The 14,434-nt window shown below is 46.0% G+C and overlaps 1 protein-coding gene across 2 annotated transcripts in view; it reads right to left on the reverse strand.

The window, feature by feature from the left end:
- The window catches only part of stxbp1a (syntaxin binding protein 1a), a gene marked incomplete at its 3' end in the record, with an annotated part of 29,118 nt that overhangs the window by 12,854 nt on the left and 1,830 nt on the right, over positions 1 to 14,434 (reverse strand). For both annotated transcript variants that reach the window (XM_084483385.1, XM_084483384.1), the window contains exons 2-12: positions 8,559 to 8,608; positions 7,604 to 7,685; positions 7,119 to 7,195; positions 6,613 to 6,691; positions 5,936 to 6,039; positions 3,218 to 3,366; positions 2,687 to 2,771; positions 2,149 to 2,279; positions 1,225 to 1,332; positions 699 to 759; positions 228 to 293 (exon numbers count right to left, since the gene is read on the reverse strand). In XM_084483385.1, the coding sequence (XP_084339511.1) occupies positions 228 to 293; positions 699 to 759; positions 1,225 to 1,332; positions 2,149 to 2,279; positions 2,687 to 2,771; positions 3,218 to 3,366; positions 5,936 to 6,039; positions 6,613 to 6,691; positions 7,119 to 7,195; positions 7,604 to 7,685; positions 8,559 to 8,608 (992 nt within the window). The remainder of the gene's footprint in view (positions 1 to 227; positions 294 to 698; positions 760 to 1,224; positions 1,333 to 2,148; positions 2,280 to 2,686; positions 2,772 to 3,217; positions 3,367 to 5,935; positions 6,040 to 6,612; positions 6,692 to 7,118; positions 7,196 to 7,603; positions 7,686 to 8,558; positions 8,609 to 14,434) is intronic.

Raw genomic sequence — 14,434 nt, forward strand, 5'->3', positions numbered from 1 at the left:
TCATTCATAAACCCCATGTTATTTCCCATAGACATTTGACCAAGGGAACCGGGAGCCTCAGAGGCGGGACTTATTCTTCAGAGGTCTATGATGGTAAGATGCTCAGCCTACGAGTTGGTACAGTCCACTGGGACGGTTGGTAGGTTGATCCTGCTGTCATATCTCTCCATGTAGGGTTGGCTTTGAAAAGGCCTGTCATCGCAATTCCAGTGTACTGCCGTCCATACCTTGCTGAGTTCCTTCTGGTACTGGGGCATCTTCTTCAACATCTGAGAGAGGTCCCTCATCGTGGTCTGTGGGGTTAGAAGATACAGACTGTAGTACACGAAAATGCTTCGATGACACACACACACACACACACACACACACACACACATCTTCCCAGCAGTTTGAAAATGTAACCTTGGAGAATATCCGCAGCCTATTGCGGTGACCGTGGTGTTCTGTTTTATAGTTCTTGAGTCTTGGCTTGGAAAAATATATAGATTGTGAATTTGCATACATTATCTTAGCCTAATGGAAAACAATAGGATGGACGCATAGAAGCATAGCCAGATAATGTGTCTTCTTTGTCCTACCTCTGAAGACTTTTAAAATCAATAAACAAGTAAAAGCGTCAAGTCACAACATAATTTGACGGTTGCCCACAGAACCACCGTGAGCCAGCGTTTGTGAAGGTAATCTATTTTGAGCGATACCTTCTCCCCCGTGTTCATCCTCTTGCTGGCGGAGAACTCCTTCAGCTGTCGCGTCACCTCCCTAACACCAGCAAAAACAAAATGGAGGTCAGCCCCAAATAGCAGAGGAGCACTTACTGGCTTACTGTGACTCAGCATTTACAGAGAGCCGCGTTCTCACAGATACTCAGCGCAAGATAAAGATACTGACGTTGATCTGAAATCTGGAGACAGACAGATTTCAGATTTAAACTGTTATCTGTTATCTCAAAGCTAAGCTGGTAATCTGTTGTTGGGGGCCAAGGTACTGATAGTATTAAACAGAGGGGAGAATAACAGGGTTAAGAGAGAGGAAGACTTACTGGGAGAATAGCAGGGTTAAGAGAGAGGAAGACTTACTGGGAGAATAGCAGGGTTAAGAGAGAGGAAGACTTACTGGGAGAATAACAGGGTTAAGAGAGAGGAAGACTTACTGGGAGAATAACAGGGTTAAGAGAGAGGAAGACTTACTGGGAGAATAACAGGGTTAAGAGAGAGGAAGACTTACTGGGAGACCTCGGCGATGTGTTTGTGTCTCAGGCCCACCCAGAGGTCGTCGTCCTCGTGCAGCAGCACCTCCTTCTCGCGGGAGTCCCCCATCCCGCTGGTGTCGTACCTGGAGAACCACAGAGAACAGATGAGAACACACGCAGGCTGAGGGCATAAAGATTCACCACAGTGCTCAGTCAAATATGTGTGTAGAAACCCTAATCACGGTTACAGTCTCAACAGGCTTCACAGGCCACATTATATGTGACAGTATGCATTTTATTGATGCCAGGTTGGGTGATATTTTAATATCATCGACCAATGTTATCAATACTGTTGGTGCATCAACGGTATTGTGCATAATGGGAATATAGAATCAGAAATTGTATTTCTTAATTTCAGATGTACCAGGACTAGGGTGCAGGTGTCATTCAGGTACGCAGAGTACTGTTAGTGCGTCACATTGACTGTGGTGATATTGAAGCCCTTCCTATAGACCTCTGAAGAATAAGTCCCGCCTCCGAGGCTCCCGGTTCCCTCGGTCAAATGTCTATGGGAGATAACATGGGGTTTATGAATGATCGTACATAACAAACTCTGTAGGTGGCGGAGAAGTAAAAGCTGCGTCACATTTTGAACTACACACTTTTTCCATCTAGTTTCCCCTGAAGCTTTGGATTGTCGGTGCCGTTAAAGTAGTAAACTATTACGAAAGACGCATTATGCTAACGCGGATCTGCGCAGACTTCGGACGTCACGACTCTCCCAAGTGTGTAGTTCAAAACGTGACGCAGATTTAACTTCTCCGCCACCTACAGAGTTTGTTATATACGATCATTCAAAAACCCCATGTTATTTCCCGTAGACATTTGACGGAGGGAACCGAGAGCCTCGGAGGCGGGTTCTCCAGAGGTCTAGGGGCGTGAGGCTGGGCGAGGCCTACTTGTAGACGTCGTTCTCGATGGGCAGCAGGTCGTAGCCCATGGCCTGGAAGGTGAGCTCGTGGAGGACCGGGGACACGGGGTCGAAGGCGCGGTCCAGGATGATGAGCTGAGAGCGGGCCTTATCAGGACCCTGGACACCCCCCCAGGACACACAGGCAGAGAGACAGGGAGGGAGGGCAGACAGGCACACAGACAGGGAGGGAGGACAGACAGGCACACAGACAGAGAGACAGGGAGGGAGGGCAGACAGGACCACAGACAGGGAGGGAGGACAGACAGGGAGGACAGACAGACAGGACCACAGACAGAGAGAACATACAGACAGAGAGGGCAGGCAGACAGGCACACAGACAGAGAGAAAATACAGACAGAGAGAGACAAGATCAGAGACAGCCAGGCACACAGTCAGAAAAAAATATGGAAAGGGGATGGAGAAGGTCAGTTTGACCTCAAATGAGCTCTGAATAAATGAGCTCTTAATAAATGATATTGATTCTAGCGCAGTGGAAGAGGAGGATATGGATCTAGACGGCTCACCTCTCCCATGGTGGGGTCGTCAGCCTTGTAGGCGTCCAGTTTGTCCTGCACCAGCTGTGCCAGGGTGGCGTTGTCCTTATACTCCCTGGGAGACACAAGGTGAGAGCAAACGCCTTAGGACACACCTTGAGGAGGGTTACCATGACGATGGACCAGTGATGGACCAGTGGAGAGGCAAGAGGATGCATAACCGTAATGGGAAATGATGAGAGGACACTTGAGATGTACTCAAGATTACATACGATGTACTATGTGTATGTGTGTGTGTGTGAGTATGTATGTGTGCGTGTGTGTGCGTGTGTGTGTGTGTGTGTGTGTATCTGTGTCTGTATATGTGTGTATGTGTGTGTGTGTGTGTGTGTGTGTGTGTGTGTGTGTGTGTGTGTGTGTGTGTTTGTATATGTGTGTATGTGTATGTGTGTGTATGTATGTGTATGTGTGTGTGTGTATGTTTGTATATGTGTGTGTATGTGCGTGTGCGTGCGTGTGTGTTTACCTGTGTGTGTATGTGTGTGTGTGTGTGCGTCTCACCCCCTGTATCTGACGGCGGGGTACTCCTTCAGCGTGGCGCAGAGCGTGGCCAGCTGCTCCGCCAGGCGCTCCATCACGCCGTTCTTCAGCTGGGTCTTGTGGGGGCTGTAGAAGCTCTGGAACGCATCGGGGTTGTCCAGAGAGTACACCTGTGCACGGACAAACACACACACACACACACACACACACACACGCACGCACTTAAAGGTTGTACCAGCGATGTTGGGTGACGTCACGTCTGTTGGTGTTTGAAGCGAGATCCCAACCAATCAGAGCCAGCTCGCCCCCTCCCTTCTGTGTTTCGTGCAGCCAGTAAAAACAATCCTGAACCCCACAACACCCGCCCCCTTGTCGGTGATTGGTTGGAATAGTATTTATTTTGGTTTTGAGTGGTTGGTAGTAGTACCGTTTGTTTTTTGTGTACGATCTCGGAGCGCAGGCTGCCTACAGAGATGCGTTTTTTTTGACGGCCTGCTTATGGGGCGGGCAGCTAGTGGATCGTGAGGAAAGATCGGATGAATGTGATCGTTTATGTTACGAGCTTACCTTTCCTATTACGCTAGGCTAAAGACTGGCTATGCACAAGGGCTGCGGCAGTTGAAACTGCCACCCTCTGCGTCAACGTTTGTGTCTGATATAATGTACACAGTATATATACATGTATAACTGTATCAATCAGTTTGGACATATTTATTAATGTTGACGTTTAGAGTTAAATCAGTTGGTTGAGCCTGGACCAACTAGTTTTATAAGCCGATGCATCAGCATCGAAAGATTAATTATGTATTCTATTATTCATGATGTGTAGCACGCAATACCGTTTACAGTATGTCTCCGTAGAAACATTCATGGAGACGGCTGAGATGAGAGAGAGAGGGAGAGAGAGAGAGAGAGAGAGAGAGGGGGAGAGACAAGGGAGAAGGGAGAGGGAGAGAGAGAGTGAGAGAGAGAGAGAGAGAGAGAGAGAGAGAGAGAGAGAGAGAGAGAGAGAGAGAGAGATCCATAGTAATGGGGGAAAGAGATATGTAGTTATGAGAGTCACATGAGAGTCAGTGATAGAGACAGACACAGAGAGTGAGAGAGACAGAATGGAAGACTGGGAGAGTATTCTGCCCTGGGCACGCTCATCCTTTTTTGGTTCATCATTCCATTGGCTGGGCTGTTAACATACTAGCAATAACCACTACCACTGTCCCAAATTACATCATCCATGATAGTCTACACACTCGTGCACACACACACACACGCACGCACGCACGCACACATGCACGCATGCACGCATGCAAGCACACCCACACCCACGCACGCACGCACGCACGCACTCACTCACACACACACACACACACACACACACACACACACACACATACGTACAACCCTTCTCTGACCTCTAAAATCTCTGCTGTATTTGTCCTCAGATCTTATCATGTATCTTGTGTCCTTGTGTCCTTCTGTCTCTCTATAGCGTTCTGCGCGGCTGCGTTGCTATATTCAAGTACCCCGCATTTATTGCTATATCATTCACCTTTTCCTCATTTACATCCTCTGCCTTTACCACTCGTCCTCTCCTCTCTCCTCTCTCCTCTCCTTGACTCCCTCCCCTCCTCCTCCCTCCCCTCCTCCCACCCCATCTGCCTCTGGTCACGTGACCCTCCCTCCCTGCAGACGGCTCTCGTAGCTAGCCCTGCTCTCATTGGCCGCCGAGGGCTGTGTGGAGCCTGGCTCAACCAATGAGGCCAGGACTGTGATTTGTGGGGGGCGGGCTGAAGGGAGGAGGGGGGGGGGGGGGGAGTGTGTTTCGCCTGAAGCAGAAACCCTCTGACGCTGAATTAATGAGAGTAGACAGGGGAGGGCAATGCATTGTGGGTTGTGAGGCATCGTCTGCAAGCAGGGGGAGAGAGATACAGAGATGGAGAGGGAGGGATAGAGAGAGAGAGAGAGAGAGAGAGAGAGGGGGGAGAGGTAGAGTGGCATAGTGTTACAGCAGGGGGAACATGAAGCTAATGACAGGGAGAAAGAGAAAGGATGTAGGGGTAGCAACACTAATATTACATAAGAAGATAATCAAAGAAGAAAGCTTTTAGCTTTCCATATATAAAATATAGTATATGCAGATATGGATATATACATTAGAGAAATGCATAAGATGTAAACATGAGCAGTCAAATCCTGTTTGGGATTGTTAAAACATTAATAATTTGGACACTTTCAGTTGCTCACCAGAATAAACAGGTTGGCAAGATTTTGAGTCTGAGTCTGTCCTATATTAATCATTCATTGTTCCTGATGACATTATAAAATCAAACGGGCTGACCTATTCACCAGGACGGGGAGGACAATAAAGCCCTCCGTTACGTCAGCGCACCAGAGCACAGAACAAACGCAGGTCATAAAGGAAAAACAAAGAGAACCAAAGGGCAGAACTGTATTATTCATCGTTCAACTGTACACAATATCAATGTATCCACAACTACCCAGTCTGATCCCTCTCTTTCTCGGTCTGTGCCTATCTATTTATCTGTCTATCTTATTCTAGCCAATTCTATTTGGTTCTACAGGCCAACGAGTTCTACAGCCTTCTGTGTGGTCTAATTCTGTACAGCCCTATCGGGTTCTGTCTGATTCCATCATGGTTTGATGATCTGGTATCTGTTTGGTTCTAGGAGGTTTCCGTCTGATCCCATCATGGTTCCATGAGGTTCTGTGGCGGTCGTTCACCTGAGACTCGTAGGGCAGGAAGGCGATGTTGATCTCGGTCAGGGTCTTGATGGTTTTGGAGGCACGGCTCTTCACCAGCTCGTTGAAGAGAGGGTCAGGGCAGGCTGTGGAGCACAGATGTCACCCATCCGCTGTGTTGATATGGTGTCTTTACTAGTCATTATAGCACAGATATCACCCATCCACTGTGTATATTATTTACTAGTCATTATAGCACAGATATCACCCACCCACTGTGTATATTCTTTACTAGTCATTATAGCACAGATATCACCCATCCACTGTGTATATTCTTTACTAGTCATCATAGCACAGATATCACCCACCCACTGTGTATATTCTTTACTAGTCATTATAGCACAGATATCCCTGATCCACTGTGTGTATCTGGTTTCTTGGTCATGGTTATTGGCCACAGCCATGTTACGCCAAGCCACGTCAAGCCATCATCAGGGTGGGGTTGTGGCAGCGGCGCATCAACTCAGCTGAGCATCAAACCAGCGACACACTGACCTTGATATTTGACATTGTTTTTGTAAACCACGTTTTAAAAAGACGAGAGGTTTATTCGAATCCCCAGTAGAATACAGTAACTTGCAGTATAATAAAACGTGTATGTTCATTGACATGAATGGGAGAGAGAGGATGACGAGCGATGAAGAGGAAGGTGTACTCACAGTCGGTGAAGAAGACGTGTGCCCCTTTGTATTTGGCTGAGTGGGGGTCTTTGAAGTCTCCAATCAGAGTGTGCACAGACTGGGGAGAGACGCCACACACTGTCAGTGTGTGTGTGTGTGTGTGTGTGTGTGTGTGTGACTTGTGTGTGTGTTGAAGTCAATAAGAGTGTGTGTGTGTGTTCTTGTGTATTTTTTTACGAGTGTGTGTGAGAAGTAACACAATACTGTGTGGTTTACTGTCGACTGCATACAGCATACACTTCATATATGTGTATATGTGTGTGTATGTACATATATGTGTCTTTATGTCTGTGTATCTATATACTGTATATATATATATATGTTTCCAGCACAGAAAGTGTATCTAAATATATATATTTATAGATACACTTTCTGTGCTGGAAACAGCCTATGCACTACTCCTCTATAAATATATACTTGTGTATATGTGTATGTGTGTGTGTGTGTGTGTGTGTGTGTGTGTGTGTGTGTGTGTGTGTGAGCACCTTCTCTGTGGGGGTTATGAGGTAGATGGCCTCCAGGGTAGGAAGTGGCTCTCTTCGCTTGTTTATGTCCTCCACAACTAGAGAGAGAGAGAGAGAGAGAGAAAGAGAGAGGGGGGGGGAGAGGGGGAGAGAGAGAGAGAGAGAGAGAGAGAGAGAGAGAGAGAGAGAGAGAGAGACAGAGAGGGGGGGGGGGGGAGGGGGAGAGAGAGACACCATACACACAGGGAGAGAGAGAAAGGTAGATATACATAGAGAGAGAGAGACAGGCAGAGAGAGGGAGGGGGTGGAGAGAGACGGAAAGAGTGAGATAGAGAGGAAGCGAGAGGAGAGAGAGAAAGGAGGAGAGAGGAGATAGAGGGAGGAAGAGATAAAGAGATGTGTTGAGCAAGAGAAATAGACAGACAGACAGAAATAGACAACACAAATCATCTTGAAGTAAACCAGTGACTAGTGTTAAATAAAGTTGTATCGTATCGTAGTCTTACTGGTGATTCCCTCCGTCATGATGTCTGTCATTTTACAGCAGGATGACAGCATCCTCATACTCAGCTGGTCCACTATCAGCGCCTGGAACAGACACACAAACACCTGTTACACACGCCTGGAACAGACACACAAACACCAGCTACACACGCCTGGAACAGACACACACACCAGCTACACGTGCCTTGAACAAACACACAAAACAGTTACACTCGTATTACAGACTGTAAGATTTCTAATTTCTAGATGTTTCTCACCTATTGTATATGAAATTGTACAACTGAGCTTTAGTAGTAATTGTAAATATAGCAGTCATTATGGGTCAGCCGTCATATGTGATTTCTACAGTAACCACCAACAGTGTCTATCTGCAGACTTGCGTTAAGATCGATTGATTGGTTATTGACTAATTAGGTCTTTTCTGACACCTCGGGATCGTTCTTTGCTGCCTGTGTTGTGATCCCTGACACTGATGCCATTAACTGCAGCTGCTGTGAGTTCTACGTGGGCATTTTGCAGTGATTCACAGAACTAAAAGGTTAATAAATATAGTAATGTAGCTGTAAACAAAACTGTACTTTTGGATACTAACAAACGCAATGTGGACACATTTATAGTTAATACTGATCACTGAATACATTTCAAGTTATCTATAATTCACATCCTCTGACTGATATATTCTACAAAATCTCCATTTGTTTACTAGAATCTTACTATGGACACTCCCTTACACTAGTTCACGTTACACAGCTGAACAGACCAGTTACTGAGATTTTAGTAGAGTTCTGATTGTCTCCCACCTACTCACTGGTATCTGACACAGCACAGCTGTAAACAATTGAGGAGCGTTTTTCGAACGAAGAAGAGCATTTCTAGAGCCCTGGAAATGTCCACAGACATCTTTCAACACGTGACCGTGGACCCTGGTCGGGTGAGATGGTGATTCTCATTTCTTACCTTCCACTCCCCCTTCTTCTTCACCTTCTTGATGACGTCATTCATAATCTCTGTAGAATGCAAACGAAGGAATTAGGGGGAAGCAAAGTGAGATTGATATGGTCTATGATTGGTCATGCACGCACGCATGCGCACGCACGCGCACGCGCACACACACACACACATACACACACACACACACAGTCTCTCACAAGTTTGTAGACAAGACACTCTGAACCGTATTGACCTTGTCTTGCTGTGATTGTTTTTCAGTAATGTTTACACATGAGCGTCTGTGTGTGTGTGTGTGTGTGTGTGTGTGTGTGTGTGTGTGTGTGTGTGTGTGTGTGTGTGTGTGTGTGTGTGTGTGTGTGTGTGTGTGTGTGTGTGTGTGTGTTTCAAATGTGTTCCTATTTCAGCAAGCAAGCAGAAACTTATTTGCTCACACAAACACACACAGAGAACACAGATGGCTGTTCTTCAAATTAGTATTTGCTCCATTTATTTCCCTATTGAGGGAAAGCATAATGGAATTATACACCTCAAATAATGAGATTTAAATTACATCAGTCCAGTAATATATCCAACGTTTCTACAATGATATTAAATTCAAAATATCTATAATTTAATATCAAATAAAATAAACATTATTTGTATTATTTCTTAAATGTATCACAAAATAAATGAATCCCCCCCCCCCCCCACCTAAAAGAAACACTACTTTCACATGGATTTTATGTAATAGTTTAAATCGCGTTTTTCCCATCGGTTGCCATGGCAGCGCTGTGTAATCTTTTCCACTGTGTGTCAGAGAGGCTGAGCGGCCATGTTGGAGCCACAGTGCGTTATTAGCCATATCGCTACACTAGCCATCTGGACCTAGAATTAGCATATTAATCTGTTCAGTAGCCGTTTAACATTGGTGGGGTATCATAGAATAAACCGCTAAGCTCATCAGGACTAGCTTAAACCCTGGGGCTGGTGGCAGGCAGTGGTGGATCCCCACGGATTAACCAAACACAAGGACTGCAACGGCGGGAATCAAAGTAATGAAAAACAATAGATTACCACTCATATTGTGCAGATAGATATATTTTCCATATCTATTTGTTTCTGCTGCCAACGGAAATGTCCACAAATTAGAATTAACAAAGTAAATTGTATTTGACTTTATCTGAGAACGTGGATGTTGATGTGCTCAGAACAGATGCACTCGTATACTCGTGCACAATGGTATAGTAAGACTGTTTGGATGTCCACCAAATAGCATGCATTTAGTATCACTCTGAGTGTCTGAGCGGTTCTGTGTGGGTCTATTTGCAGCATCAGCAGTGGCTATTCTGCAGACAGCATCTCTATACACTACATGGTATTAAGAGTATATATTTATATATATTATATATATTATATATAATCCATGAAACCTTGAGGGACAGCAGGATGAGAGTGTGTGAGGAGGTGGACGACACAAGGTCATATCTGTCAGACGTTTGTCTCTTCCCTTCGCTCTGCCTGATGTATTCTGACAGTTCTTTAATAACCATAACGTATACAACATCTTGATTCAAGCTTTTCAGTACAGAACAGACGCTATGTCTGCATTACAATTCATATCAAGCATCGAGGACATCAGATAGAAATCCATGGCCATCACGCAGCATCGATCTGTGACATTGCGTAGCATCTATGACATCACGTAGCGTCTATGACATCACGTAGTGTCTGTGACATCAAGCGTCTGTGACATCACGTAGCATCTGTGACATCACATATATGTGATGTCTATATATGACATTGCACGGCATCACCGCACCCCCACATAACAATCTATGATAGTATGACATCAAAGAAAACAAATTCCAACCCAAATGGCGTGTCTACTGTGAGCTCAGAAGTCATATCATGACGCAGCAAGTTTCAGCTCTTTACCAGCTCACCTGAGAATCCTATAGCGGTGGAGATTAAGATTTCTTCCAGTTGTATTGAGCATACCTTTTCATTAAAGAAATCCATGTGAAATCCATGTGTATTTCCTCCATTTATAAAGCATTACAAAGGCTGCTCACCTGTCTCAGAATCTGAACTAGGGTTAGTACTATCAGCAGTATTAATGTGACTCATCCACTATTATATACACATTCAAGTTGAAACGATGCACATTAATTCCGCTAATACTCTTAGCGATGCAGGTTTTAAAACCCCTTTAACGGAAACAGAAACATTTACAGTCTCTTTTGTCCCTGAGTTTGATGCACCAACGCTCGTTTGTTTGAGTCACAGCTTATATAAACACACGACACAGCTGTGTCAACCAGACAGACGGAGACGCACACAACACAAACACACAATCACACACAAAGGAAGAGACTGCACAGGGAGGGGGCGGGGGGGGGGACGTCAACGCACGACACAAATCCTGCTTTGCACAACAACATCACGATGATACAACCAGGGTTGTATCTGTTTTTTTTTTTTTTTTCTGCATGTTCCATGTGTCACTGTTGTCACAGTAACCTGGCAGAGCAGGACCCGGGGTACCAAGGCATTTCCTGGGCCACAAGACCTGACATACTTTGATCACTCTGTGACATCAACAAAATTCACTAAAGTCTCTTAAGATAAAAACATCTGCTGGCTGACTGAATGCTAAATAGTTGGCAGCCTATGAATGATTAATAGAATCTATTTTAGAGAGCGCTCCAAGCAGTATCTCCAGGGTTACTGGTAAGTCTGGTGGCGGTGCTGAGCTAAATCCCGCCATTCTGACAAAAACAATCCCAAGCTCAGGTGCAGGAGTCTAGCAAATCAAAAAAAAAAAAAGCATTGCTTCAATTGTCTCCGGTCGACCAATCACAAGCCTTCATTCCATCGGAAGAAAGCGCGAGCCAAAGACGCAGGCCTCGGTTACATAACCGTGTTGGAGGGCACCGCCCATGTCCGGGGCAGAGACCAAGCCCAGACCGGCTGGGGAGGAGAGAGAGTAGCAGAGCCCCCCCCTTGGTCCAGTCCTCCATCTCATCCGAGGGACCAGGGATAGGCTGGTACAGGAGGCAGCCTAGGTTAGTGACCAGGGATAGGCTGGTACAGGAGGCAGCCTAGGTTAGTGACCAGGGATAGGCTGGTACAGGAGGCAGCCTAGGTTAGGGACCAGGGATAGGCTGGTACAGGAGGCAGCCTAGGTTAGTGACCAGGGATAGGCTGGTACAGGAGGCAGCCTAGTGTAGTGACCAGGGATAGGCTGGTACAGGAGGCAGCCTAGTGTAGTGACCAGGGTGTTTGCCATCTAGCCAAAATACTGGCTCTCCAATTTCAGCAGCCTATATAGCTAGGTATTGATTGATTGATTGATTTGATTTGACCATTTTTGATATCGAATATGAACAGCACTCATAGTGTCATACATTAAAATGCATAATAGTAGGGAGTCAGGGATGTCACGATAAAGCCCGAAGGCTTATTTCCATTGTGGTCCCTGAGGTATCCTTGATGCAAGACGCCTCAACCCTGCAACCCTGCTCCTTCATTAAACCTATCCATCACCGTAAAGTGGATGAAAGCCTCTTCTAAATTCCTTAATAGCAAACACTTGGCTCGTCCGTGCATGAAGTAGACGGATGAGCCGACCCTTTCCCAGGCCCCTGCGGCGTTGGGGTGACCGCGGGATCAAATGTGCAGATAAGACATTGAAAGCAAGGTCGCATCGACAACATTCAATGAAAACCTCCCTTAGAATGAATACTATTCACCAAGCCGCCATAATATTGGTTAGTCGGGGGGGGGGGGGGGGGGGAAACCTTCTAAGAATCTTTAGGGAAACCATGACAACTATCTGCTCCGGGAAATGGAATGCGAAACCAAAAAATAATTCATGGCGTTGTCATGGTTTCCGAAGATTCTAGAAGGCTTACACAAACAACCAACCGACATGTCGGCAAGGTAGAGGTAAGGTAGATGAGAGTCCGAGCAGGAGGAATATCACACACACACACACACACACATTGGGATTAAAATAGAACCAGTGTGTGGACAGAGGACGGGGAATTTGTGCGTTTAAAACGCTGCAGGCGGAACGAGCTAGAGTCAGGAGGGGGCGGGGCTTCTGGACGGTTCTACACGGTTTCTGGATCTTCTTGTGTCGTGCTGCGCAGTGATTTATTCCTCTTGTTCAATTGGAAACCAAAGACTAATGAAGGACAGCCCAACCAGCCAATTACATTTACATTTAGGGCATTTAGCAGACGCTTTTATCCAAAGCGACTTACAATAAGTACATTTGTCATAAGAAGTGAAACAATATATCGCCGTCGGTACAGTAAAGACGTTCATAGAACCAAGTGCAAGTACTGACAATCGCCAGGCTAACCCCATTCCCCGCATACAGCAGTGATAGCTAGCTACTGCAGATGCTACACAATTAAGTACTATGAATAAACCATTGGTCTTGGTGTATTGACGTGTATGTTGTATGGATGTTGTGTGGAATGGTAGTTAAAAAAAAAAGACGGCACATTTGGGGCCAGTGTGTCTAAATCTATTCATCTAATAATTCTCTAATGTATTCATGTCTTTACTGAAAGGATCTCAGTACAACAGCATGTCACAGTCACACAGGACAGGACAGACTCAGGAACTGGTCTGAACCGGTCGCCTCCCTCCCTTGTGACGTCCTAGAACCTCATAGAAGGTCAGGAGACGGCCGTGGCTCCCATGAGACCAAACGTCACCTACAACTACAACGTCAGTGGTCACTAGGTCCGGGTTTACACGGGACTAATTCAAAACGTCCAGAAATGTAAATGGTGGCGGCGGATGTTGACTAAATATAATTGGTGAAATAAACAATGTATGTAACTATGTGGAGGCGGGGCTAGGACCGGGCGCTCAGTGTGTGCACTGCGGCAGACTGCTCAGACACAGGACAACCTGCCGGTTTAACTCTTTAACTCGTGTTTTCTTACAAAAAAAAAAAAGGTATTCTAGAGTGACCTTGCGACAAAGCAGGATTCGCATGATCACGTGCCGTCAGACGACTTCAAGTCGCTCCCTTGCGGTCCGGACGACGCCGGCTCCGGTCAATCAGAGAACTACCTATCAGAGACCTACGTGATAAGACGCTAATAGACGGATGGTTCATCCAATCACCTGCCAAGTCTTTCTCTAAGTTCCTGCCCTTTTCCAAACAGTTCCTAAGGACGTCTTCCCAGATGGTTGTGTGTTACAAACCATCCGGCGATTCCAGGCTGATTCTAAAGGGTACGCGCGTCCCAACCACACCTTAAGTCAACCCCCATCGCCATGCGCATCGATAACGCCTCTCGTTTTCTCAAGCACCTCCTTGTTAACGTCGTGGCTTGTTGTTGAGTCGACTGATTCGAGAGATACAACTTGGTTGTCATGGTGAAGCGGTAACAAACAGCTTCAATTTACGCATTTACTTACTAGTGGTTATTGCGGACTTAGTGGGGACTTTACACACAAAACATACACACACAAGACATAGCTGGTGCGACCCAGTCAAGGTTTCATGATGTTTGTGTGTGATGAATGTGAGACTGTTGCAGTGTGTGGACCCTGTTTGAGAGCTGCCCTTCAGAGCTTAGTTCTACGCTGGCAATGAGAAAGCATGCGGCCGTCGGCAGATTCACGTTTTACCTTGTGCGAGTGTGTGTATGGATGTGTGTGTGTGTGTGTGTGTGAGTGTGGGTCTGTGTGAGTCTGAATCTACATATAAGTGTAGGTGTGTGTGCTTGTGTGTGTGTGTGTGTGTGTGTGTGTGAGGCTGTGTGAGTCTGAATCTACATATAAGTGTAGGTCTTTGTGTGTGTGTGTGTGTGTGTGTGTGTGTGTGCGTCACATTATGAGTTGTGCACGGCCCCTGCGCTGCACAAGGTCAGCGA

Source organism: Micromesistius poutassou (genome assembly GCF_964030765.1).
Source record: "Micromesistius poutassou genome assembly, chromosome: 18".
In the NCBI taxonomy this organism is placed as follows: Eukaryota; Metazoa; Chordata; class Actinopteri; order Gadiformes; family Gadidae; genus Micromesistius; species Micromesistius poutassou.